General features: G+C 42.6%; 1 protein-coding gene across 1 annotated transcript in view; it reads right to left on the reverse strand.

Moving 5' to 3' along the window:
- Positions 1 to 3,476: 3,476 nt before the first annotated feature.
- The window catches only part of col9a1b (collagen, type IX, alpha 1b), a gene marked incomplete at both ends in the record, with an annotated part of 49,006 nt that continues 24,604 nt past the window's right edge, over positions 3,477 to 27,878 (reverse strand). The window contains 20 exons of the mRNA XM_083775053.1: positions 3,477 to 3,667; positions 4,331 to 4,408; positions 4,557 to 4,745; positions 7,105 to 7,159; positions 7,442 to 7,588; positions 7,712 to 7,744; positions 8,432 to 8,476; positions 8,614 to 8,649; positions 9,535 to 9,606; positions 13,222 to 13,275; positions 13,375 to 13,428; positions 13,646 to 13,699; positions 14,137 to 14,181; positions 16,093 to 16,146; positions 17,006 to 17,059; positions 17,161 to 17,214; positions 20,621 to 20,674; positions 20,791 to 20,844; positions 23,543 to 23,596; positions 23,726 to 23,779. Of these exons, the coding sequence (XP_083631179.1) occupies positions 3,477 to 3,667; positions 4,331 to 4,408; positions 4,557 to 4,745; positions 7,105 to 7,159; positions 7,442 to 7,588; positions 7,712 to 7,744; positions 8,432 to 8,476; positions 8,614 to 8,649; positions 9,535 to 9,606; positions 13,222 to 13,275; positions 13,375 to 13,428; positions 13,646 to 13,699; positions 14,137 to 14,181; positions 16,093 to 16,146; positions 17,006 to 17,059; positions 17,161 to 17,214; positions 20,621 to 20,674; positions 20,791 to 20,844; positions 23,543 to 23,596; positions 23,726 to 23,779 (1,431 nt within the window). The remainder of the gene's footprint in view (positions 3,668 to 4,330; positions 4,409 to 4,556; positions 4,746 to 7,104; positions 7,160 to 7,441; positions 7,589 to 7,711; positions 7,745 to 8,431; positions 8,477 to 8,613; positions 8,650 to 9,534; positions 9,607 to 13,221; positions 13,276 to 13,374; positions 13,429 to 13,645; positions 13,700 to 14,136; positions 14,182 to 16,092; positions 16,147 to 17,005; positions 17,060 to 17,160; positions 17,215 to 20,620; positions 20,675 to 20,790; positions 20,845 to 23,542; positions 23,597 to 23,725; positions 23,780 to 27,878) is intronic.

Here is a 27,878-nt window from a genome sequence, read left to right on the forward strand (position 1 = left end):
TGAATGGAAGTCACACACCATTTCAGGGGACACTGAATTAAAGTTATCAGAATGTTTTAAGAGGAAACAGAAAAATCAGGGGAAGCCAAGATAAAACAAAATAAAAAAAAGAAATCCCACATTTAGCCTAATTATTTTCTACATTAACACAAGTTCGGTGTAATGAAATCTAAGCTGTGCTTAATGCTCCTTGTAAATACGTCTGTAATGAGGTCACTATCTCAGCATGGCGCCCACTCTCAATTCATTTATAAGAATGTGTGCAACTCAGTTCCTGTGTTGCTAATAGTGGTGGTGGATCATAGCATTTCTATTAACTCTAAGATAATTGCGTATATAGGCCTAATTATCTGAAAGTGTTTATTTTGTTAAATAACTACCTCAATCTTTGGTTACCACATCATGTCTACGTGATTCTTTAGACTATACATTTTGTTTCATGACACTTAACCTTCCACTGCAAAAGCTAAACATGTAAACCTATCTGCAAAAAAAAGAAAGAAGAAGATTGACACATTGTCATATTCTTAATCATCATCTTAATCAGATCATAAGATCTGAATTGCTGATCTTGGGTAAAAACATCAAGGCTAAATCCTAAATAAGGATCCCCTCCCAGTGTTCTGTGGTTACCAGGAGGCCAGGGGTTATATTAAAAACAAACATTAAAACTTTAAAACACTTTCTTCACAACATCCTTTATTTTGCACTGATTAATGGAACCTGCCTTTACACCTGTGCAATAAAGTGTTTCATTAAGGGCATTCCTGTGGTATGTTCACCTATCTTACTATACTATACATACAATATATCACTAATTATTGTGTTGATTTCAGTTCTTTGCTAACATCTTTGGAAAATGTACTTTAAAATGCATCTAGCCAATTGCTTTAACTTGAACACTAGAAACTAACTGACACACTTGACTATAAGGCTACATACTGTAACTTCTTTTAGGGATTTACATTACTGTATTAAGATTATGAGTTACAGTAATAATGTGAGAATGGATGAATAAACGCCATTCCCTTATAGGAAATTGCATTCTAAAAGAACTGTTAAAATCCACATTGACTCTTTATTTTAGGTAAACAAATCAGTTGCGCAAAGGAGAAAACTTCATTTTTTTTTTCTACAAAGACATCATAGCGCTAAAATGATACAGAATAAATAAATAAAATACTTGCATTTTATAGGTATTGTAATTGGAAGGAGTGTTTGGAAGTATGTTACCGTGATATTCAAAACTAGCATGTTAATTCTATGTCTGTACAATGAGGCAAAAATCTCACATTAATGGTGTTTTGTAGGAAATATAATTAAACCACAATTCAAACAATTTACAGAGATTTACAGCATACGGTGAAGTCAGTGTGACTTGATGTACAATTTCATCCTCTCTCCTTTTTATTTTTGGCCTAGCGAAGCTTAACCCATTCTGACCTGAGATCAGATTCATACGAGGTTTCCACTGGACACACACTGGTCTGATGAACCCATTCTGACCTGAGATCAGATTCTAAAAAAATGTCAGTCGTTCTTCGATTATTCAAAAATAGCAGACCTACAAGCTCGTATCGCGCCACTCGGTGGCGCGATATGAGCTTGTAGATCTGCTATTTTTCAATAGCTAAAGCATAACATCATGCTAACACCAGAATGGGTTAACCCATTCTGACCGGGCACCGATTTGGTGTTTTAACTAAAGCACTATGTTATGCTTTAGCTGTTGGAAAAACCGTGAAAATGTGGCACAAATCCTGACAGAAAACTGTCAGGATTTAGAAGACATTTTAGAAATTTCGACGTCAGCCCTAGATGGGTTAAAAGAAGAAGAAGGCAGGCAGGCTCTTTATGGAAATGTGAACATTGAGGTTTGAGGTGGTTTTATCTATCTTTGGCACACACAGTACAGTATAGCGCATACAGTACATCACAGAGAATAACTCAACAGGCACTTAAAGCTAAAGGCTATTCGGATCCTGAAGCATTTGTAAATCTATACAGCACACTGGACTGGAGCAGGTATTATTGACGTTAAGAAACGTGGACGGAAAACGGAAAGCGAAGCAGAATTGTACAAGGAGAGTGGAATAAAAAAAATACCATTAAAAACAAAGCTTTTTTTTTTCCCTCCATAACCTTTTCAAAATGTGCGGCGGCGACCACTTTTGAAATGACCAGAACGGTCACTCGATCTGGCGGTGAACACAGAAGAGAGAATTGCAACTTTTCCAACCCTTTCTTTCCCCCCCACAGTTGGACTCCTTCCAGGGGAGATTTGCTTGGAGTCAGAACAAGACATTCTCACAAGACTTACGGGTTTAAACGGAGTTGAAGGTTTCCTCAAGAGCACAAAGCGCCCTCACTCAGAAATGAACTACATTGTATGCTCATGGGCAGTTCTCAAACGTAATCTTTTTATTTCAAGGACCCTCATAACTTTTAAGGGCCGATTCATACTCCTATTTTAGAGCCGAATAAAAGTCTGTTCGTCGCTGTAGAGCCTACAATTTGACGTCATTCTTCGGTGCTACTGAAAATTTCTGACGAGCCGAAATCATTTCAGTACTACAGCGCCCGAAACAGTATGAATCGGCCCTAAGAGCGCACAAAGTTATCCATTTGTACTCTTAAGGGCTGTTCACGACAAGCACTATAACTACAAAAACTACATCGTTCACCATTGTTTTTGTTATATGTGTAGGGTAAACGCCTCAAAACACCCTCGCCCTGATTCTATTCAGTCGACCGCACACCGACCCGCTCTTTGGGACGGTTCTTGTATTCTTGTTTTACTGAGGATAAGTTTAGAGTTACGGTAGACACCGTTTTACTGAGGTCACGTTTAGAAATAGGGTTAGGTTTAGGCATAGTTTTACTGAGGTCACGTTTGGGAATAGGGTTAGGTTTAGGCATAGTTTTACTGAGGTTAAGTTTGGGAATAGGGTTAGGTTTAGGCATAGTTTTACTGAGGTCACGTTTAGGAATATTCCTAAACGTAACCTAAACCTAACCATATGGTTAGGTTTAGGCATAGTTTTACTGAGGTTACGTTAAGGAATACCATGTAGAGACAGTTCAGAGTTCTGGAATTCATCACTCATGGCGACTGTGTTTAGAGGCGAGCGTTCTGGTATTCACGTATAGTTGTGGTGTACTGTGGACTCCCAGTTGAGTTTGAGTGACCTTTAAAACGATATCTTTATGGTTATGGTTATTATAGTTATTGTTCTTGGTGTGAATGGCCCTTCACAGACCTGTAAGAATCCATTTGGACCCCCCCCCCCCCCCCTCCCTAAGGAACCCTCTTCAGACCCCACTTTTGAGAACCACTGCTCTCGGGGTCTCCGTGTCAGTCTCTCTGTCTCTTGTCTCAGGTTCCTCAGTGTGTGTGTGTGTGTGTGTGTGTGTGTGTGTGTGTGTGTGTGTGTGTGTGTGTGTGTGTGTGTGTGTGTGTGTGTGTGTGTGGGCCCTCAGTTCCCAGCAGGGCCCTTGGTATCCACAGCCTGGATACCCGCTGAAAGGTTGCACGCCGAGGGGTCACAGTAGCCGTTAGGACCGGCGTTGCCGGGAGAGCCGGGAACGCCCAGCAATCCCGGGACGCCTGGAGGTCCCCTCTCGCCGTCCCGCCCATCCGTGCCGTAACCGGGTTTCCCTGGCTCACCTGGAATATGATTAGATATTTAGAGCCTGACCGAGGTCCCATGTTTCGCTTTGGTTTGGTTGAGGATCCCGCTTTAGGAGAGTCCCAGACCACCAATTAGTGATGGATTTGACTGAGCAGAATCTTGAAAACCATTTGAAAAACGTATACGCAAACTAATATATAGAAGAAAAAACGTTTTTAAATGCAAACTTTACAGTAAAGTAAAGTACATATATTTAACGCCAATATAATTGAAAATAACATTTGATATAAATCATACAATGAACAAGAAAACAACATATAGAGGGTATGTGCATGAAGTGAATGGGATATTGAGTGGCAAATCGAGTGGCAAAGTGAGTTTAATGTCGTTTAATGCTGTTTAATGCGTGTGTGGATGTATGGGCTATCAAGGCCAGAAAAGTAGTTTTTATTTATTTAACCACTTCAAAAAATAGCTGATCTACAACCTCACAATGTGAGCTTGTAGATCTGCTATTTTTGAAAGAATCTAAAAATGTAAACAATTGTAATTTGGGACACCTCGGCTGCACAATAAGCTGATACCAATATTGTCAAGGAATTTAAATAAAAGTAAAATAATGCTTTCGCTGCATAGTGGCTCAATTGGATATGATCCATTGCTATGGACTGTAACAGATTGATATATGAATGACTCACCGGGCAGACCAGGTGGTCCGGGCTGACCCTTCACACCCCGCGCAGTAGGTCCTCTGCTACCTCTGTCTCCCAGCTCACCTGATGACAATCACACCACGCCATGATGAGGACAAACACAGACGCCTAACTAACAGAAGCTCATCCAAATACGCCGGTTTCATTTCATCCGTCATATTATTTTGTATTTCAGTAAGAATTGACATGTGGCATATCGTATATTATTCACCTTTGGGTCCTTTGATACCCAGGATTCCAGGTGGGCCTTTGAGGCCTGGGAGGCCTCTGCCGCCTGCCTGTCCAGGGAAGCCGTTGTCTCCGATGATTCCCTGAGGACCTGGAGGGCCAGGTTTTCCAGGCAGGCCCATGGCGCCCGACTCTGGCCTCCTCAGACTAGCAGCTAACTGGGCCAGTTGTTCTGTTGGATCACGAGGAAATAGAGCAGTGGTTTTCAAACGTTTTCATTTCAAGGAGGACCCCAGTTTGATATGCATTAGAACACTGTTTCCCCAAACAGAGGGTCGAGACGTATTCGTGGGCTATGTGTCGCGGACCCCCAGGGGTCCCCACTCTGAGAACCACGGCCCTACGTGCATTACTATACAGCATCGCACAAAAGTATCAACAATATAGCACATCTGCATGTATCTAGATCGAACTTGTAGATCTGTTACTTTTGATACTTTTGAATTTGAATCCTGATCTTGAGTTTGAATCCTGAAAAGTAACAGTTTGAGGTTAGGTTGAGGTTATGAGGTTTTCCACCCGACAGAGACGATATCACGTCCAGTGAGTGCGCACGCACTCCATGTTTATTGACGCCCGCAAAGTTTAAACCTATCAGCCTTTTGCTGAGCTCAGATGTCGCGTCATCTGCACTATTACCACAAATAGACAAGTTGAAACAATGCTATCCACATCAGGCCGTATATGAGTGAGTTGTTGTCAGACACAGCCCAGATGGATCGAACGTGAGATTGATGAGAGGCGATCCTCTCCTAAAGTTAAAATATCAAAGTTCACAGGGCGGGCGCTCTCCAGACTCGAGAGAGAGCTGAAGCACGAGGCTCGGCCGCTGGGAAGAGAAGCACTCCAGCGTGTTTTTACCATAGATATGTATGTGTGTCTTTACCATAGATATGTACAGTATGTGTGTCTTTACCATAGATATGTACAGTATGTGTGTCTTTACCATAGATATGTATGTGTGTCTTTACCATAGATATGTATGTGTGTCTTTACCATAGATATGTATGTGTGTCTTTACCATAGATATGTATGTGTGTCTTTACCATAGATATGTATGTGTGTCTTTACCATAGATATGTATGTGTGTCTTTACCATAGATATGTATGTGTGTCTTTACCATAGATATGTATGTGTGTCTTTACCATAGATATGTATGTGTGTCTTTACCATAGATATGTATGTGTGTCTTTACCATAGATATGTATGTGTGTCTTTACCATAGATATGTACAGTATGTGTGTCTTTACCATAGATATGTATGTGTGTCTTTACCATAGATATGCATGGCAGAAAGACAGTGTCTGAAAGCTGCGGTGGATACGACCCACGACGTAATAATAACATTAGTTCACCGTCCATCAAGAAAGGAGTATTGTTTATTTCAATTGATGAGAGGAAGAACAAATATCGAAAGGATTTTGTAACTCTTTTTTGGCGTTTCATTTGTCAGTCTGTGTTCCAGTTCTCAGTGTCCTGATTCATGCAGCAGCTGATGTTTTTTATATATATTTTTAAAATCCTGGCAGACTCTTTGCTTGGAGCAAAGAAGAACAGGTCTGCTGGAGGTGAAATTAATTTTTCAACACTTCGGATATGAAAGAATCATGAGTTTGGGAGATGAATAGCGGAGAAGTAAGGAGAAAGGATTGAGAGAACAGATGGGGATGTGACTTAAATGAAACCATTTGAAGGTGTTGAATGGAAATCACGCTATCTTTCATCATATATCAAGATTTAGATGTTTCTTCTGAACTCGGGATTATGTTTAATTTTGTCAGAACAATGCTACATTTGACGTGTTAATACAGCGGCTGTCCAACATGTATTAGGACGCAGACCCCCGGCCTGAAAAGATTTAGTGCCAGGGATCCCGAGAAGAGAAGACTTTTGTATAAACTAAATGTATAAATCATCCCGTTTTTGAGGCTACACAGGTTTAATGTTTGTCTTTAGTTCAAAGTTTGTTTTGTAAACGCATTGACAATGAAGGGAAAATCTAAGTCATATTTTGTCGTTTTCGTCATATTGTCTCTTTATTGTTAATGGCGTTTAATGTTTGTGTTGGCACCGTTTGTTTTACATCACCTAATCAACATGAGTTAGACTTTAATATATTAGCGCCCCTCACTTCACAGAGGTGTGATCTTTTTTTTTTAACTGCATATGTGAGCACCAAATGTGCATGTCCATATATGGGCTTGACATCAGCGATCTCCATATACAGTATAGGCACAGAAATCTCCATAATTATATGGGCATATTGGTTGGATTGGCGGTGGGACGGCGGTGTAAGGGGCCGCTATAAAAAGAAATGGCGATCTTCGTACAAGCTCATTACTTTAAAGCATAAAATAGGGTTAAAGTAAACGGACTTTAAAGCTATAATTATTAACCTGGAACCGTCGAGGACCCCTGGGGGTCCCCGGAACCGTCAAGGACCCACTGTGAGAACCACTGGGTTCTATGCAGACTGTGTAACAGAGGTCAGAGGTACAGTACAAGGCATCAAAGCATGATCAGTCCTTACCTTGCATCACTCTCATGCACACTTGTCTGACGTGCGTGTCATCTGGTTCTTTACCCTGGAAACAAAGATAGGAGGATCCTCGTCATCAGCATCATTATCGTCATCATTGACGTCATCATCATCTTTATAATGCAACACATACAGTAATATATAGCAATGTGCCGTTACTTTTACATCATGGACCATTGGGCAGAATCATTGGTTGAATTCTGAAATGGATCTTGCTTCAAGTACTGATTCAATTATCCACTATAACCCTGGCTTCCTATACCTCAGGCATGCGAAAATGTTCACAAATAATGTTTATATATTTATTCAATCCTTTAGCGCCACCTACCGCCGGACCCTGAGACCCCCTCACTCCAGGGACCCCTCTGTTTCCTTGCATGCCACGGGGGCCAGCTGAGCCGGAGGGGCCCTCGATACCGGGCTGACCTCGAGGCCCTTCGGGCCCTCTGTTGCCAACCTCACCGGGGTTGCCGACCTTAACGGAGGGGAAATAAAGCCTCGATTAGAGAGGGTTTTGGGCTGTGCACGGCAGTAAAGGAAAATCATGCTGTAGGAAGTATTATTGAGATGGGAATGAAATGGTAAAGTTATAACTCACTGCTCCTTTTGGTCCAGGTTCTCCCAAGTTACCCTATACGACCAGACAAGAACACATCAGTGTGGTGGTTATTTAGGGAAAGTCTGTGGACTGCTAGTGGTCCATGGCATAATTACTAGTCTTGTGTGGCCAGACTATTGCCTCTCGCAAATTTTCCAATGCGTCCGTCATACAGTCTGGGGAACGGAAGCTCTCATGAGTAAAGCGATAAAGCGGATGTGACGCATCAAAAAAAAAAACAAGTCCTACAGTATACTCAAAGCAAAACATCATGTAGATTGTTGAAGCTAAGATTGTTTGTTTCCGGCCTTATTTCTTCATTAGTTTTGTCGTTGTTAACGCTTAGGCCGCCAGCATTTATTGATACATTGTGATGTGTGTGCGTGCGTGGGTGGGTATGTGCTTAGATAGCATTTGACACAGACTTATAGCATGTTATGTAGACAGCACTATAATTGTATTGTATATAGTCACAGCACGCCATAGTACATATGTATAGCATAGTAGTAAATATGTATAGTTTATATGTATAGTGTATGTATAGTTTCATTATATAGATATTCCACTGTTACTTTCTTAGCTTACGCATGTTTCATGATAAATGCTTTTATGTGAGGTATTCCCATGCTTTTGTTCTTGCTTAAATGTAAGTCGCTCTGGATTAAGAGCGTCTGCTAAATGCCTAAAATGTAAATGTAAATGTAAAAATGCACAACTTACAACTTCTCCTTTGTCTCCAGGAGTCCCCTCATCACCAGGTATTCCCTATAAGTAAAGATTTGTGTAAATTATTCTTGGTACAGTACCTGCGATATGTAAGATAATACAAACAACAGTGATGTTTTTTTATTTATTTTAATTGCAGTGTGTTTTCCCAGACAATACGGATTAGCATTTCATACCAGCTCTCCCACTGGTCCCGCATCGCCAGCCTCTCCCTGGAATATTCAAAAAACAAACTTATCTCAGTTGGAATTAAACAGTAAGTGGATATCATTCATGTAATGTAATTCATTACACCTTTAATGGCAATGAGGCACCAGCAGTGCCTGTCTCAAAGGACCCAATATTTTTTAATAGTTTTTAATTTACCACACTAGAGGGCACCGAAGAGCTACTTCTTTCACTGTCAAATGCATTGAATTGCATTTCAATGCTCATTAGCGAACGGAATCACAATACTTTTTAATCAAGTTTCCTCTACTCAATGAAAACACATCTCAGGGCTGCTTTTGATCCAATAAGCAGCATCTACAGAATGATGTATTCCCTGTGACGGTACATTTTCTCTACTTTACTTGAGTTGTGTTTCCATTTTTCAATACTTTATACTTCTATTCCACTATACATCTCAGAGGCAAATGTAGTTTTGTAAAATGTAAAACACATTTTAGTCGGCCGTTGATTAACCCATTCTGACCGGGCACCCATTTTGGTATTAGCATCATGTTATGCTTTAGCTATTTAAAAATAGCAGATCTACAAGCTCATAACGCGCCACCGAGTGGCGCGATACGAGCTTGTAGGTCTGCTATTTTTGAAAAATCGAAGAACGACTGATATAGAAACATAGCTTTTTCAGAAAACTGTCAGGATTTAGAAGACGTTTATAGAATCTGATCTCAGGTCAGAATGGGTTAAAACATTTCAGATGACTAAAACTAATTGGAATTCTATTCAAAAGCCTATGACTAAGACTAAATCTAACTGTGCTGTCAAAGTCAACACCACACCACTGTTTTTTTGTCATCCCAGTGTTGCATTGTTCCACAGGCAGCACATGTTAACTGAGGAGATGAGTGAGACATGCCATGTTTGCTTACCCTCACTCCCTTCTCCCCGGGGGAACCTGAAGGTCCTGGGAGACCTGGGAGCCCCAGATCACCTTTGAATCCCTGAAATTAACACAAACAAACAAACAAAAATAAATATTTCATTTACACGACAACTCAAACAAATCTATGAAGCCTTCAAAGCAGCAACACCACTTGGAGGAAACCCATAGTCACTTAAAAAAAGGTTTGTCTCAAATCTGTCAACAGTAAACTGTTGGTGAAGTAGCTTTGAAAGGCTCTCATCATGTTGCAAGGAAGACATATATATAGCCTATATATATATATATATGCTTTGTAATGTCTCCCGCAATCTTAATTTAATTCACCCGAAACATACATTTTGTAACCGTGATCATCAATGCTTTAATTAGTTATGGGCCGTGAATAAAACTTGTTTTGATCAAAAACGCAATCTGGAAAAAGTATCAGAGATTTTAAAAGATCTGTTCTGCTGGATATTAGCTATTTCCACTATTTTAGAAAATCTAAAAAATTTATATAAAGTGGTTAAGTTGGGGAAACATTGCTAGTAGCTACAGATGTTTATTACATGTATATAAAGTGGTTAAGTTGGGGAAACATTGCTAGTAGCTACATGTGTTTTTTATTGGATTTTCTATGTTTTGTCATGGGTGTGTTTGTGTGTGTTCTTCCTCTTTGATCATTGTCTGTAACTCTGTATGCCTGAGGAATGCAGGAAGAACAGAGAGCTCATTCAGTAGACCACAGATTCTACCTACAGTAGGCCTGTTCTCATTCAGTGTGCTGGTCAGTAGACCTACAGTAGGCCTGTTCTCATTCAGTGTGCTGGTCAGTAGACCTACAGTAGGCCTGTTCTCATTCAGTGTGCTGGTCAGTAGACCTACAGTAGGCCTGTTCTCATTCAGTGTGCTGGTCAGTAGACCTACAGTAGGCCTGTTCTCATTCAGTGTGCTGGTCAGTAGACCTACAGTAGGCCTGTTCTCATTCAGTGTGCTGGTCAGTAGACCTACAGTAGGCCTGTTCTCATTCAGTGTGCTGGTCAGTAGACCTACAGTAGGCCTGTTCTCATTCACTGTGCTGGTCAGTAGACCTACAGTAGGCCTGTTCTCATTCAGTGTGCTGGTCAGTAGACCTACAGTAGGCCTGTTCTCATTCACTGTGCTGGTCAGTAGACCACAGATTCTACCTACAGTAGGCCTGTTCTCTGGAACCTTCTAACAAAACAGCCAGGTCAGTTTTCTTTTTTTAAAGTAAATAAATACATGCTTTGTAACAGTCAGAATCAAAAGGGTCTATACTATACTTGTGCTGTGTGTACTGTTAAGTTTGACTCAGGAGGTAGAGTGGCCGATTGGGTTGCCGGTCCAATCCCCTGGTAAGCATCAAAGTGTCCTTGAGCAAGACACTGAGCCCCTGGCTGTCTGGTGGTCCCGATGAACAGGTACCGGTATGTACCTTGCACGGTCTCCTCTGCTGTCATTGGTATATGCGTGAATGTAATGCACATTGTAAAGCACTTTGGATAAAGGCGCTGTGACCATTTACCATTTTTAAGTTAAGGTCTGTTGTACTTGTCATACAGTACCAAAGACTATAACAATGGGACCCAATGCCTCCCTGCTTGGCACTAGGCATCAAGGGGGGTAAGTCCCTGCGTCATACAGTACTAGCGTCATGTCCAGGTGGTGTACTGTACTTGTACATCAAGCTACCTTGTGGGCCTCTTGACTCTTTTCCACCGGGACACGCCTCGCTCATCTAGGCTGAGTGGCCCGCAAGCACGGGAGCAGAGAATGTCTAATGCTGCTCACCGGTCCTGCAGGTAGTACCCTGTTTCCGAAGCATTATTCATAGTATGGATTTACGGTGGTTAGGTGACCACCGAACTACAACATGACGTCACGAGCCGCGGTGAAGAGCAAACCACACCGCCACCGCTCCAGCCCTTCTCTCTGTTTTTACTCACCACCGCTCAACGTTATTTCAGCTCCGGTGGTCAGCTCACCACCGGAGCGGTGGTCACCTCACCACCGGAGCGGTGGTTACCTCACCACCGGAGCGGTGGTCACCTCACCACCGGAGCGGTGGTCACCTCATCACCGGAGCGGTGGTTACCTCACCACCGGAGCGGTGGTCACCTCACCACCGGAGCGGTGGTCACCTCACCACCGAAAATCCAGACTATGAATAGGCCTTAAATGTCACATAATGCAGGAGGCATCAGGACGCAGTGTTCAATGAACGATCGTTCAATGAACTGGTTCATATTTTGGGTGAATGTGAACTGAACGTACTGCATTTCTGCTTGATGAAAGTTATTGTGAACTCGTTCATTTCTGGTGTGTGTGACGTTTGTGAACGTGGCTCTCTTACAGTTCACTTCGTTCAAGAGTGTGGCAGATCTCCATTAGCCTGGTTAATAAACCAGACCGAATCAGCCATTGGCAAAAAAAAAATTGCCTGCCGACGGATTACGGTCTGGAGAGGCTCAATTGTACGCCCATTTCCTACACCAGAGAAATGGGGCGGCCAATCGGGACACGGTATGCAATATGGGCGGGCTTTGGTACAGTGACTTTCAATGCTTGAGACCTTTGACTGACAGTAGCTCTGACCAATTGCGTCAAAGAGAAAATGTTTCAACCCGCCCCCCCCTGGAAATGAAATCCAAGCTGAGCCTCCCCAGACTAATATCCCGCGGTCCGTGCGATATTAGTCTGGTTTATTAACCAGGCTAGATCTCCATAGAGCCTTCCAGGCGAAAGCCCAGCTAAAACACACCCTAAACAGTACTTAATGTGTAGCGGAAAAAACAACAATTTGTTCCGACTCCCGACACCAAATGAACATCATCTCTCTCTGCTGTGCACTTCCTGGTGCGTGCAGCACAATCAGTGATGATGTGTGCTCTGCTCTCACTCGCGCTGATCCACTCAGCAGACACAGAACATGTCCCCACCCAAAATCACTGAGATAAACTTGTTGTTTGATTAAGCATATAATAGCTTCCCATAACGTATTATTTTTGCATCGAGGAGTGCTGTGTGTATATCCAACAAAACACATCGCTTTGGCTGCTGGATGCAAGGGGTTGGGCTACTTGAGAGGAGATTTGGCCCATAGCACTTACCCTAACCCCTTAGATAGCATTTCTGTTGGCTTAGATAGCATTTGACACAGACTTATAGCATGTTATGTAGACAGCACTATAATTGTATTGTATATAGTCATAGCACGCCATAGTACATATGTATAGCATAGTAGTAAATATGTATAGTTTATATGTATAGTGTATGTATAGTTTCATTATATAGATATTCCACTGTTACTTTCTTAGCTTACGCATGTTTCATGATAAATGCTTTTATGTGATGTATTCCCATGCTTTTGTTCTTGCTTAAATGTAAGTCGCTCTGGATTAAGAGCGTCTGCTAAATGCCTAAATTGTAAAATTGTAAATTGAGATTTCACCCTGGGCCGTGTGCCTTCCCAAGTGAAGCCTGCCTCACAACGCGTCGCGTCAACACGTTGTGAGCTTTAGCCTCTATAGCGTCTATAGAGAAAATGAGACCATCTACATTCTACAAGCTCACAGTGTGATGTGTTGTGCACTTGTTGCTATTTTCCATATTTTGGAATATTTTGGAGATGGCCAGGGTGAAAGTGCACCATTGTGGTTGGAAAACAACTTACCCTGGCACCTGGCTTCCCGGAAGGCCCACCGGGGCCTTGCTCTCCTACGTCGCCCTGTGAAACACAAACGCAAGAACAATTAAGACAATATTAGAAGGTTAATTAATTAAAAACAATTCAATGAAAACAAAGACATTCATGAGTGATACTTACGGGCAAACCGATAGGTCCAACGGATCCCAGTCCACCTTGTTCTCCTCGCTCTCCCTAATGTGTGACAATGAAATAATAAATAAAAATGGCAATGACATCACGTCACGCACAGGACCGAAATGTCACTATAATGAGCCTGATTTATACTGATATACAAGCTCACAACGCGTCACATTCGTGACGGGTTGTGAGCTTGTAGATCTGCTATTTACTGAGCACGACAGCGCAGCTAAGTATAAAATAGTGTGATTTTTGTGCCGTTCAGACTCACCGTTTTGCCTCCAGGCCCCATTGTTCCCACAAAGCCTTTGTCACCCGCGTCTCCCTGTGTACAAACAACCACACCTTTTTTTACTAATAAGTAAGTGTTTTATACAGTGTATTATGGCTCAGTATGGGTGTCAGAATTATTACATAATCATCTAATCGCAATTATTTGTCATAATCGCCATGATCGTTTCCAGGTTGAAAGATGTTCATACATTAAAAAGCTAAAGTAACTGATCTATACAAGTTTAAGCTTTTTCCGCTATTTTTACCTTTTTTATGATCAAGAAGCATTCATTTACAGAAAAGCATAAAAACTTGCGATACTGTATGTACATAGTACATACAAGGTTTCTGCCCGACAGCAACGATATGCAAATTGCGTCGCATCGCTTTGCACTTGAAACATTGGTTATAGTTTCATTGAGAGACAGTCCCAAACATACAACAACGTTTAAACAAAGTAAAGAAACAAAAACTAAAATATCGTCCAACCTTAGGTCCACCTCCTCCTTTTGGGCCAGGCACACCAATCAAACCCTACAAAAAACAACAAAGAAAACATATTTAACGATAACAACGATAACAACTGTCTGCCCCTGCTGAAACCGCGATCATGTTTTTATTTTGTTATTTCACAGTTCATTTAATTCAGCCTTCAGTTGATTCCTGTCTCCATGCATTGTTTTGTATACACCCGTGGTTCTCAAACTTTTGAATTTGAAGGACCGGCAGGTATAGGTACTAGGTATGCATTAGGCCACGGACCGCCATAACACTTTACAGACGTGGCTGTAAGGGGTCCATTTGGTTCCAAACTACTCCATTTTAGCTGTGTTCAGCGACCCCATTTTGAGAACCACCGGTTTACACCATTGTTGCTGAGTTTCGGGTTTTCTCCCTCCCTCCACAGGGAGTGGCAGTGGTTTTCTCCCTCCCTCCACAGGGAGTGGCAGTGGTTTTCTCCCTCCCTCCACAGGGAGTGGCAGTGGTTTTCTCCCTCCCTCCACAGGGAGTGGCAGTGGTTTTCTCCCTCCCTCCACAGGGAGTGGCAGTGGTTTTCTCCCTCCCTCCACAGGGAGTGGCAGTGGTTTTCTCCCTCCCTCCACAGGGAGTGGCAGTGGTTTTCTCCCTCCCTCCACAGGGAGTGGCAGTGGTTTTCTCCCTCCCTCCACAGGGAGTGGCAGTGGTTTTCTCCCTCCCTCCACAGGGAATGGCAGTGGTTTTCTCCCTCCCTCCACAGGGAGTGGCAGTGGCTCAGGGGGTAGAATGGCCGTCTTGAAACCGGGAGGTTTCTGGTTCAGTCCTCCTGTGGCTTGTCTCGAAGTGTCCTTGAGCAAAGCACTGAACCCCTAACTGCTCCAGAGGAGCATGCAGGTTAAGGTGCCTTGGCTTGCATGATTGCATGCCTCCGCTGTCGATATGTGTGTGAACAGGTGAAAGTCCTTTCTCAGGACCAAAGCACATTGTAAAGTGTTTTAAACCATTTAATCACCATTTAATCTATAAAATCCAGGAAAGCGTCTGTGTCATTTTATTAAATTTGAGCTATATATGGTCTCTGTCGAGTGGAAACCTCACGTCTAAAACTGTTCAAATTCAAAAGCATCAAAAGTAGCAGATTGGCCTTGGCCGTGGTCCAGCGGTCCAGGCACCTATAGGCACATAAGTGGCCTGGCAGGTATTGCAGGTTCGAGTCCCGTTCCCGACGATCTTTCCTGCGTGTCTCTCCCCGTCTCTCTACCCCTGTTTTCCTCAAAGCGCATCGCTTCATGCTTTTAGAGCTTGCAAATCTGCTACTTTTGATGCTTTTGTGTAGGGCAGGAAGAGTAGGGCAATAATTTACTAAAAGTTAAAATATGAAGATAAGAGGTTTATGCGGCTTGACAGAAACGACATGTAGCCTAGTAAGCCTACTATAGCAAAATACTGTAGGTTTTTCATGAAACTGTTAAGATGTAGAATTGGCCTCAGGACAACAGTATATCGGCTCTTTTTGTTTACACCATGTGACATCCTATCTTGGTCTGCCCCTCTCCTCTATGTCATGTGTTACACCTGCGTTGATTGTGAGCGTCAGGGGAGAAAACAACTCCAAGTAAAGAATTATATTCTATTCTAGTCATTTTATATGACTAGATTTGAGTGAATGCAAAGCCACATCAACTGAAAAATCCTCCTTCCAAATGCACATCTTTTCTGTAGACAGTATAGACAGTAAGTAGAGGATGAAAAATGATTTCTTGAACTTTTAACCCAGATGATTTTTTATAAAGAAACAGATTTCTCAGAAGTAAAAAACAATAAGGGAAATAGGCAGATCCGCTATCTGTTATTTTCACCGTTTGTCATAGATAGAACATATTATACATGCAGGGCTTAGGTGGTTATGTACGGCATGTGGTCAGAATACGTATGCATTCAGTTTCAGAGGTCAAAGGGCATACTTACAGGTAGTCCCTGAAGCCCCACCTCCCCAGGAACGCCGGCCTTCCCTGTGGTTCCCTGCAGAGGAAAACATCTTTACTGACAAAAAGCACAACATTCTGCATACATAAACACACATATTTATTATTAGGGATGTCCCGATCATGTTTTTTTTTCAACCCCACCGATTCCCATCATTTGATTTTGAGCATCTGCCGATACCGATTTTTCCCGATCCGATATATTTCTCCCTTCGCTTCGCGCCAGATCAGTCTCTATCCTTTTAATACTCTATGGAGGAGACCCCGGGACAGACCAAGGCGCAGTTGGAGGAAATACATCGACTCACTGGCCTTGGAACGTCTCGGAATTCCCCAGGAGGAAGTCACTAATGTTGCTCTGGAGAGGGAAGTCTGGAGCACTCTGGTGGAGCTGTTGCCCAACTACGGATAAGCGGTTGAAGATGGATGGATATTTATATTTATAGAACACGTTGCCATATCATAGGCCAGGGCAACGTGTTATGCACGTTTACGTTGTGATATGCCGTATCACAACAGTGAAATATACCACATCACAGACAATATCCAGTCTATATATCATGATGTGGATATAATAATATTGATACTAGGGATGTCCCGATCATGTTTTTTGGCCCCCGATCCGATTCCGATCATTTGAGAATAACGTGATCGGCCCCGATTTCCGATCAACCGATCCGATCGGGACAACCCTATTTATTATACTTCCCCGCGTGAGGTCCACTGCAGGGAAAGAGACAATATAAGAACAACAAATGTTCTATAACGAACATACACCATCCTTGACAGTAGTGACATCTTCATTTTACAAACTGTAAAACGATGAAAGAAAAGAGATGTTTTTTTGTTTTGTTTGTTTGTTCAAATATTCTTGTGACATATTATAGCTGTCCTACCTTTCCCCCAGGCATCCCAGGAATGCCCTCACGGGCGTCCACTCCTGGCAAACCCTGTTTGGAACAAGAAGGGTAACAGATGAATAATGGAAGACATACAGTATGTACAGTACATAAAAACAATGTGTGTTATTACTGATAGATAGGACACTTACACCCTCTCCCTTGGGACCTGGAACTCCTGTGATCCCTCGTAATCCTTTAGGACCCTTTGTTAAGAAAAGAGAAAAAATAAACTCAGTTAAACTTAGTTTATTGTATTTCTAGTAACTATCCTTAATTAGTAATTAAATGGACCAAACTGTGCACATGCACATAACAGGGAGCAGTGCAGCCATCAGGCTTATTTTTTGATATAATTAATTGGAAAAAGCTCCTTCAAATTTGAAAGTTTTGACAGATCTAAGTTTGGGGCATCATTCACAACACGCCTCTTGACTGCACTGTTTTTTGATTAGCCCAGTAACACTTTCACTTTCAGCCACTGATCCTCTTTTTGGCCACAAAAAGGATCCACTCAATACATCTTTATTTGAATCCAATGTTTGTTGTGAAATAAAAAGAAAACATCTAGGGTGGTGTAGGTGTAGGGTTGGGGTCCCTTTCCCCCCCTATTTGAACGATTCTGGCTCCTAAACGATTCCCTCTTAACCCATTCTGATCTGAGATCAGATTCATACGAGGTTTCCACTGGACACACACTGGTCTGATTAACCCATTCTGACCTGAGATCAGATTCTAGAAATGTCAGTCGCTCTTCGATTTTTCAAAAATAGCAGACCTACAAGCTCGTATCGCGCCACTCGGTGGCGCGATATGAGCTTGTAGATCTGCTATTTTTCAATAGCTAAAGCATTAACATGATGCCAACACCAAAATGGGTGCCCGTTCAGAATGGGTTAAAGGTCCGATTCCTCAACAGTTTAATTTAATGATTCCTTCCTATACTGTACCTCACTGGTTATAAAGTGAGGTACAGTCAGGGTACCCTCTGTGTTTGAGAGTGAACACATGGAATCAAATGGACCTAGTATGAGTTATGGTGGTCCTTGAAATGAAAACGTTTGGGGCAGGGGCACATACCTTTACTTGGTCGCACTTTGGGCAAGCCATGCATGCCTTTTGGTACGAGCAGAAGGCAGTGGGCCCATTCAAAGCATTATCTCATGCATGCCTTTTGGTACGAGCAGAAGGCAGTGGGCCCATTCAAAGCATTATCTCATGCATGCCTTTTGGTACGAGCAGAGGGCAGTGGGCCCATTCAAAGCATTATCTCATTCATGTCAGGGTGCTACAATGTCTATCTACGTCCTTTAAACCATTCAGGCCTGAAAAAAATGTCTTCTAAATCCTGACAGTTTTCTGAAATACCTATGTTTCTAGGCCTATATCACTCAATATTTCATGTCAAGGACCCCAAAAATGATCTGTAATTGGCCTCCGATTCCCCCATCTGAAAGTATGTTGTTCCAGGGACCCTCCCCAGAAGCAAAGATTTGAGTTAAAAACGTTTGTTCTGAAAAAATATATTCCAAATTTTAGGCACATTTTCACGATTTTTCATAAATAGCAGACCTACAAGCTCGTAGCGCGCCACTATGAGCTTGTAGATCTGCTATTTTTCAATAGCTAAATTATAACATAATGTTTAAAACACCAAAAGGGGTGCCCGCCCAAAATGGGTTAAGTACTTAGAAATAAAACTAGTGTTGACTAACCATTACGCCAATATGCTCATATGCTCAGGCCAATGTGCTCAGTAGACGTAAAATGTGCACTGTTTAGATCGTATGTCACCCCTCTGTATACAGCCCATCTATGGTCCTCGTACAGAGTAAAAAGCATGCAACGGCTCAGAGTGGCATATAACGATGCCATGATGAGGTTACTCCTACGTGTTCCTAGGTGGCACAGTGCCAGTCAGTTGTTTACCTCTGTTGGTGTGCCCACATGTGATGCTTTGTGATGTATAACTTTATGCAACGTCTGGAGGTGTCTAGTAACAGCATCATAGTGGCACTAACGAACCCTGTGGAGAGCTGTTACCGGGTCACGTCCAGGCTGCGCAAGCACTGGCTCAGCAGCCTGCTGCTGATTAGGTAGGTCAGTACTTTTATATGCACTGTTCTACTGTACTTTGTATTGTATTAATTGCTCGCTTTTATCCTTTTCCCATGTTGTTTGTCTTTTTGTTTTTTGTATGTTGATCTTATGTGATATGGACTATACTGTCTGAAATAAATATTATATAGTAAGATTATATAAAGGAGCTCTTATTTTGAAGAGGAAGAGGAAGTCCGTTTCGGTTGTAGCCAACCTGCCATGACAAATTATCATGATGCAAGCATCCAAGTAGTAAACATGAACTAAACACAAGCTTTTAGCCAAAGTTCATATATTTACGATGCATGAAAACCATGCATCTGTGACTTAAACAATGTACATACTTTGGAGTCTGGACTATGTTAACCATGGAACCTCTGCAGCATTAGGTGAGTAGTTTAGTATAAGTCTTCAATGCTGCTGGCTCACACTGGTAAAATCATGATCAACAACATCTGCCCAAAAAAAACATTAACAGGTAGGCTACTGTAGGCTACTGTTACTGTCACTGCCTGCAAGAATGTGATGTTATTAAATTGAAGTTCACTTAGGCCTGACTCACACCTTGTACCTTACAGACTGATGTATAGCTGATGCATAAGGCTTATTTACTGATGCAAGCTCGCAATTCATTTCCAATGGGAGTCACATGGTTTGACACAACATTTGTGTTGTATGAGGGGGAGGGGGGCAGTTGAAACGCAACCGAAAGCCGTACAACAAAAATGTTGTGTCAAACCATGTGACTTCCATTGGAAATGCATGACACTTAAACCCTTTGTTTACATCTAGCATGCATCAATGTTGTATGCTAGATGCGAAGGCCCTAGTCTGTTTATATGACGCCCCTTAAATAGTCCTTGAACTGTTTGGCCGCCGTGCCAATTCTTATAAACATTTTAGTTAATCCCACTACCGGCGGGAGGGGGGGGGGGGGGTATTCGGGGGGTCCAATCATGCACGCTGCCCCCCCCTGCCCGGTATTGACTTGTTCCGCCAGTGCTCTGAGAACCACTGGTATTGTAACTGCATAGCAGACGTGTCCACATAATGCTAGCTCTGACAGGGTGATAAAACCGGTTCTAGAAATGGTTCCAAATGTGATTCTCTTTCCTCCTCCGGTTTCTCCAATTCCTCCGGTTTCCGGTCGGACCACAACCCTTCTTTGGTTTTTTATAATGGCACAAAAAGGGCAATGCCAGGGCAGGATGGCCATCAAATAAAATAAAATTAATTTAATTAAGAGTGGGGAAATAATTAATTTAATTTTAATTTGTTTAATACACAGTAGGCCTATAACTATCATCAGTTAAATTAATAAAAAACCTTTTCATTTAAGAAGAAAATCAGTAGTCAAAAATGTGTGAGAAGCCAATCAACTCTCAGTCCTCTGCAATAACACACGCGACTAGTTTGAAGTCGACAGGTCAGACCCGGCTTCTCCAGATACAGTAAAATGAAGGACACAGATTTTTGCGCATTTATAGAAAGATATTGTTTTATGATACTGACCAGGCTCCCTGTAGGCCCTAGTTCGCCCATCACTCCTCTCTGTCCTTGGTCTCCCTGAAAACAGACAGCGGGACATTTAGGAACGACCTCCACACAGTGACCTCTCATTGATGATGTCACTGGGGAACAAAAGCTAATTACAGCACAGCGCTAATAAGACGGTGGCTTACCGTGGCCCCAGACACCCCCTGCGACCCTGGATCTCCATCGTGACCTCTGGCACCCTGCAATGACAAGCATATTTACAGTGTGTTAACCACAATAACCATTATTTTAGCTATTTAGCTATTAACAAGAACTGATGACAGACATCGTCATAATTACCAGCTGTTATTATATCTGCTGACTTGTGGGTGAAATAACTAGTGGGTTGTTGTTGCAACCTGCTGGCTGCAATGCAATGCTATCCCATTGGCTGAGAGGTCGGCTATAGGCAAAAAGTGTCTGGTTGCCTAGACTAGAGACTAGAGACTAGAGACGGCTGTGTTTCGGCTGCCAATCAGAAAGATAGTGACTACGGCAGCCAATGAAATGATTAGTTGCCACTAGGTGACTAGGGCAGCCAATGAAATGATTAGTTGCCACTAGGTGACTAGGGCAGCCAATGCAGCGCCGTATCCGGCACTTCACAGATGGGGGGGACGAATCCGAACCGGCCCACATGCACGGGCGCGAAAAAAATCGGGTATTTGCGGTTATAAAGTCGTTATTTTCGGGTAAAAACGGGTCTGCACAGCAGAAATAGCCTAGTGCAAATCTTACCTTTTTGATGAGCCTGCCCGAGACATACACGGCTTTAACCAGCACTGGGCATAACATATAAACAACTTCCTGAATCCTATCCAAGTTCCCCCATAGAAATACATTGAAATCTCCACTATAGCAGAATCACACGCACTCGCACAACACTGACAGCGAGTCAGCGGCGGCCGCATGGTCCAAGTGCCTGCCCAATTTGAGGCTTTTTTATTCCCCGTGGCCGGCGGCCCAAAACGGTTCGCGGCCCCCCGTGGGCCGCTCCGCGGCCCACCGGGGACGTGTCCCCGGGGACCCCCGTGGTTCCTACGGCCCTGAGCCAATGAAATGATTAGTTGCCACTAGGTGACTAGGGCAGCCAATGAAATGATAAGTTGCCACTACCAACCTGATAGAAAGTACAGTAGACCAGCATGCTTTGCAGCTGGTAAAATAAATCACACCTTTGTGAAGTGAGGGGCGCTCTTATCATCATACGTCATCATACATCATCTCATTCTGGCCAATCAAAAATGTTGCTCCTCACTTTTGTCTTCAATGTTTGTGTTTACACACTTTTGTCTTCAATGATCGTGTTTACACAGACCCTCAAAGCTGGACATAGGAGGGGCTTAGCGCCCTTCAAAAAAAGTAAAAAGCAAGGCTTTTGCACACCTACAGGCGACAGGTACGTAGGAGAAGGACATCCAAGTGCCTGACGTACTGAAAAAGGAAGGATCTCCCGCACACTGTCTTCAAATGCAGTGAAATAGTTTGTTAAGGAAACAGCAACATACTCATAGCAGATCTATGTGCAGATATGATTGATTTTCTTTTTGAGTGGTGCAACCACTCCAAGGAACAGCAATGTCTGTGTTCACCATGTGTTGGTTCACCTATGTATGTGTTGGTTCATGAGCACCAGTATGACTATGACTACCAGTAGGGGCGCTGTTGTGCCAGAAACAGAGAGAGAGAGATAGTATTAGTGCTGCACTGTTGCCTGCTAATGAGAGAGAGAGAGAGAGAGAGAGAGAGGAGAGGGGGGGAGTTGCACCACTCAGTTCACATGGGTGTGATTTTTGTTTTTAAATGTGGCGCAGATCTTTCACAATCACATGCACGACACATTCACACTTTGTCCTCTTTTTGGGAATTCAGAATATGGTCACCCTATTGTTTACGGGCCGACAAAAGTGGCTCATAACTCTGAATCTACGGCGTTTCCATGGTTTTGACCAAAGCGCTGATGTTCTGTGATAATTTCTGACTTCAGCGTGCATCTCGTTCGGAATTAGTTTTGACAGCGTGACGTAATAATGGAAGATTATGTCTCACGGTTTTGGGGGGGGGGGGGGGGGGAATGGAAAGCGGGGCATTTCATTTTCATCTGCTTGGCACTCTATAGCACCTTTTATTATGAAAGACTCTGGCGGCAAAATTAGTGTTAACTGTTATTATCTGGCCAAATGATTCCCAAGCGCGGCACTGCTGTGGCTCACCGCCAGGGGTGGACTGGCCACAGGACGTACCGGGCATATTCCCGGTGGGCCACGACCGTAGGGGGCCGGTAATTGTTACGGTAATCATTTCGGCCTATGCTGGGCGCTCGCCACGGCCCACAGGGAGGGGGGGGGGGGGGCAGAATTGGGCCTATCACCGGATTCCCAAAGGCCCAGGAGTACCACCCACATGTTTCTACCTCCACCCTCCCGGCCCCCGTTTCTTTGAGGAGTGGAGAATTGCTGCAGGAAGGTGTGTGAGGAGAAGAGTAGAGAAATAATTCAGAGGAAAACAAAACAAAAACAACAGAACCGAACGAAAAAACTATGTACACAACTTCAAAATTGGAGAAGGACAGGTTGTGTAGTTGTCTGTTGGTTTGTATCATCTATGTTGTTCTGTACAAGTGGTGGTATTAATTAGAGCTTGTGTGTTTGTGTGTGCCTCGACGGAGCGGGCGGTAGTTTCTGCTATCTGCACGCTGGTGGTGGTGGGCCGGTCTGGGTCAAATGCGGAGAACAAATTTCACTGCGGTAACAACGTGTGTGACAAATCGTACGACTTTGACTTTCTGCCATCTTGGTTTTGAAACTGAGAGACTACATGCTACTCATTCAAAGTATAGTCAAGTGGTAGAATAGCTCATCTTTTTTGTCTTGCTTTTAATCACAGAGTCTCGCTTACCATCTCTCCCTTGGTGCCCATCATCCCCATGGCTCCTCTGATTCCTTGAGTACCCTGAAATCACATGAATTGAGTTACACCCTGAGTTCCAGTGACTATAAGAAAGGACATGCTGTCCTTAGACAGGAGAAACTACTAGAACATCATGATGAGGCTTGAATTCATATCTAAAAACACACTCACTCTTGGTCCTTGAGATCCAAGGTCTCCCAGACCTCCCTGCTCTCCTTCCTCGCCCTGAAGACAGAAATAGGACAATGTAATAACAAAAACAAACACACATGTTCAGGGCGCCTGCTGATCTATAGCGGTCCAGGCGCATGAATAGCTCATACAAGCTCAAAATGAAATGCGAATTTTAGAAAAATCTTGAAAAAGTATGAATATATTTTATTTATTTTCTTCTTTTTTTAAAGGTTTTGTCTATAATGGCATGCCCAAAATAGGGACATTAGGTTGATTATTATTATTATTTTTTTAATCCTGCAAAATAATAAAATGGCATGAGATTAATTTGGTTAAACATTAAAACCCGGCATCACAATCACATTCAAAAGGCCTTTTGTCTGCCTTGATGCTCCTTAGAGTCATCACGAAATTAACGACTCAGGGAAAGACTGTCATCATCGCCCCATCACCACCGCATCCATTACATCAGTGGTGTGTGTACAGTACGTGAAATATGGAGACGAAAAAAAATGCCAGCGTCAGCACTGACTGTACATTATGTGGTGATGTAGCGTACACGCAGGTCGGAGCACCGGAGCGGAGGTGGTGTGTTCCGTTATGCAAATCAACGTGCTCGGCTGCATGCAGCTGTTCATTCCTGACCTCCCTCCAGACATACATGTATCATATCAATGCTGTTGGGCAGAAACCTCTTATCTCCATATTTTTAAAAGAATAATAATAATAATCTTGTAAATTTGTGCCCTCCTTGATCATACAACAGCGTCACACAAGGGGAAAAAATTATCAAAAGAAGCAATTCCACAAGTTTGTAGATCTGCTGCTTTGGCTATACTTTAGAATTTGAGTCCAGAAAAGTAAACCGTTTTGGAAAGGTTTCCAACCACACACACACACACACACACACACACACGGGGGATAGACTGTGGCTCAAGAGGTAGAGCAGGTCGTCCAATGTTCCATGGGTTGGTGGTTCGAATCCCGGCTCCTCCTGTCTACATGTCGAAGTGTCCTTCTAGCAAGACACTAAACCCCAAATTGCTCCCGATGTGCGGGTTGGTGCCTTGCATGGCTTCCGCCGCAATCGGTGTATGAATGTGTGTGTGAATGAATGGGTGAATGTAATGCACAATCTATGTAAAGCACCTTGGATAAAGGCGCTATATAAATGCACCATTTACCATTTACAGTAGTTTCAAATCTACAGCTAATGTTAATAAATAGCATGTTGTTTAGACAGATGTGAGTGTCCTAGTTTTCTTGAAGTACTATACTTTTCTCTCTGTGGTCTACTTGTGTGACGATTTACCTCATTTATTGTAAGTCGCTCTGTCTGTATACAGTAAGAGTATTTTTTTAACCCATTCTGACCGGGCACCCATTTTGGTGTCAGCATCATGTTATGCTTTAGCTATTTAAAAATAGCAGATCTACAAGCTCATATCGCGCCACCGAGTGGCGCGATACGAGCTTGTAGGTCTGCTATTTTTGAAAAATCGAAGAGCGACTGACATTTTTAGAATCTGATCTCAGGTCAGAATGGGTTAATCAGACACAGTGTGTGTCCGGCGGAAACCTCGTATGAATCTGATCTCAGGTCAGAATGGGTTAAGAATGTCCTTTTTTTAAGTGGTTTTATCTGCCAGCAACACGTTTGATTCACACCGTGAAATATGCATTGTAAAAAAAAAAAAGTGTGAATCTGTAGGCGTGGAAAGCAAACGTTACATTTTGTGAACGGGGCGGCGGAGGTAAAACGTGCGAGAAGCGAGACCGACCGCGAGTGCAACAAGGTCCATCGACGTGTTGAGACTTCATTGAACGGAGGAAATGATTCCCGGGACTGGCATTAAATCAGCAGGCCAGGCAGGAGGTGATGAAGGCAGACGGGCCCTGGCTCATTTCCATTTATATGGTGCATGGGCACATTAGGGATGATTTATCCCATTCTGACCTGAGATCAGATTCATACGAGGTTTCCACCGGACACACACTGGTCTGATTAACCCATTCTGACCTGAGATCAGATTCTAAAAATGTCAGTCGTTCTTCGATTTTTCAAAAAATAGCAGACCTACAAGCTCGTATCGCGCCACTCGGTGGCGCGATATGAGCTTGTAGATCTGCTATTTTTAAATAGCTAAAGCATAACATGATGCTGACACCAAAAATGGGTGCCCGGTCAGAATGGGTTATACTGCAAGTCACGTGCCGGTGTCGCGCGCCGCGCACTACACGCTGTGAAAATAGACGACCTGCAAGCTCACAACATGTCTCACAACAATCTGTGTTCATTTGGTCATGCTAGGACAGAAAATGTCCAGTCGACTATCTTTTTTCCACTGATATAAATATTCCACTGAATTAAAAAATAAATCGACTAAAACTGAGGCTCCATGTAGAACTAAAAGACAAGAGATTTTATGTTTGGTTGTGAAAATAGAAGATCTACAAGCTCAGAACGCACTGCCTTGTAGATCGTCTATTTTCAGAATGCAACCGAGTGTAAAATCAGCCATCAAGGCCCGCCAAAATATCTTTGTCAACTAAATCATTAAATCAATTGTAGGCTACTTTTAGTCGACTAAAATCTTATGACATTCAGTGGACTAACAGTAGGCTAAAACTAAAACATTTCAGATGACTAAAATATGACTAAAACTAAATGGAATTTCACTCAAAAGACTAAATCAAAATTCGCTGTCAAAATCAACACTGGTCACAATGCAACATGTTGTGAGCTTGCAGGTCGGCTATTTTCGGTACGCGACACCAGCCGCGCGACCGAATATGAGCCCCCCCCCCCCCCCCCCCTCTTTACGGATAATGTGTGCTTGTGTTTGAACGCCACCACTTCATATGAATCATATTCCATGCATTACAAGCGTACAGGGTCATTACTCATAGGTACTGTACATTCCCCCTCATTGAAATATACGTAGTGGCACAGATATAGTGGCATAAATAAACATGGTCGCATAAATAATAATAAGGACAGATCGAGTGTCGTGAATCCCTTGTTTGCATTTAAGTTGTATTATGTCACTGCTGTTGGGTAGAAACCTTGTATATCCAAAACCTTTTTTTATATAAGATTTTCTTTGTAATGAATTTAAAATAGTGAAAATAGCTGATCTGCAAGATCACAACTAGTCACATCCACCATTGTGTATAGCTTGTAGATCTGCTATTTTCACTACTTTTGGACAGCACTCTTGTATGGTGAAGAGGGCATCAATTCACACAAAAAACTAGAAAAGTTGGAGATAAATGGAGATAAAAGGTTTCTGACTGTGTGTGTGTGTGTGTGTGTGTGTGTGTGTGTGTGTGTGTGTGTGTGTGTGTGTGTGTGTGTGTGTGTGTGTGTGTGTGTGTGTGTGTGTGTGTGTGTGTGTGTGTGAGCCTGTGCGTGCGTGTGAAGGCGAGGCCCTGTTTTAGTTGATTGTTTTTTGGTGGTCATATATTCAATGGCAATTATGTAAATTGATCCATTTAAATATCTGCTGTATGAGAATCCACGTTTTCCACACTGGCTATAGAGTCTCTCTCTCTCTCTCTCTCTCTCTCTCTCTCTCTCTCTCTCTCTCTCTCTCTCTCTCTCTCTCTCTCTCTCTTTCCAAAGGAAATAAGTCATCAGACGTGTTTGGCAACACGATGGATTGACCACTTAACACTAGGATGTCTGAAAAAAAAATTCACTCCTACTCAGTCTGGCTATTTGGGCCAAATCGACCGACGTCCCCCTTTCTCCCCCACTCTACTTGATCATGGTGCCTCCCTGAAAATGGCTCATCTGCCAGCTCACAAAGCGCTGTCATGCAATGACTTTATTTCTCCCGAAACGGAAACAATATATTACGACCTCTTTCCTTTCTTAGTCAAAGGCTGTTTTCAATTAAATTACTTGTGTATAATATGAATAAATGCTACATCTTACAGTACATTGTGCATTGTGTTCGATAACTATAATGTTTCCCCCTCTATATAAAAATGACAATATATAACTCTAATGTCGTATTTCGTCTGACTCTGAGCAATGTGCCTGGCTCTGGCTGTTATACAATATAATTATATATATATATATATATATATATATATATATATATATATATTTTTTTTTTTTTAAACTTAACTTCTGGCTCCTGAC

This window comes from Protomyctophum parallelum (genome assembly GCF_964188405.1).
Source record: "Protomyctophum parallelum genome assembly, chromosome: 10".
Lineage (NCBI taxonomy): Eukaryota > Metazoa > Chordata > Actinopteri > Myctophiformes > Myctophidae > Protomyctophum > Protomyctophum parallelum.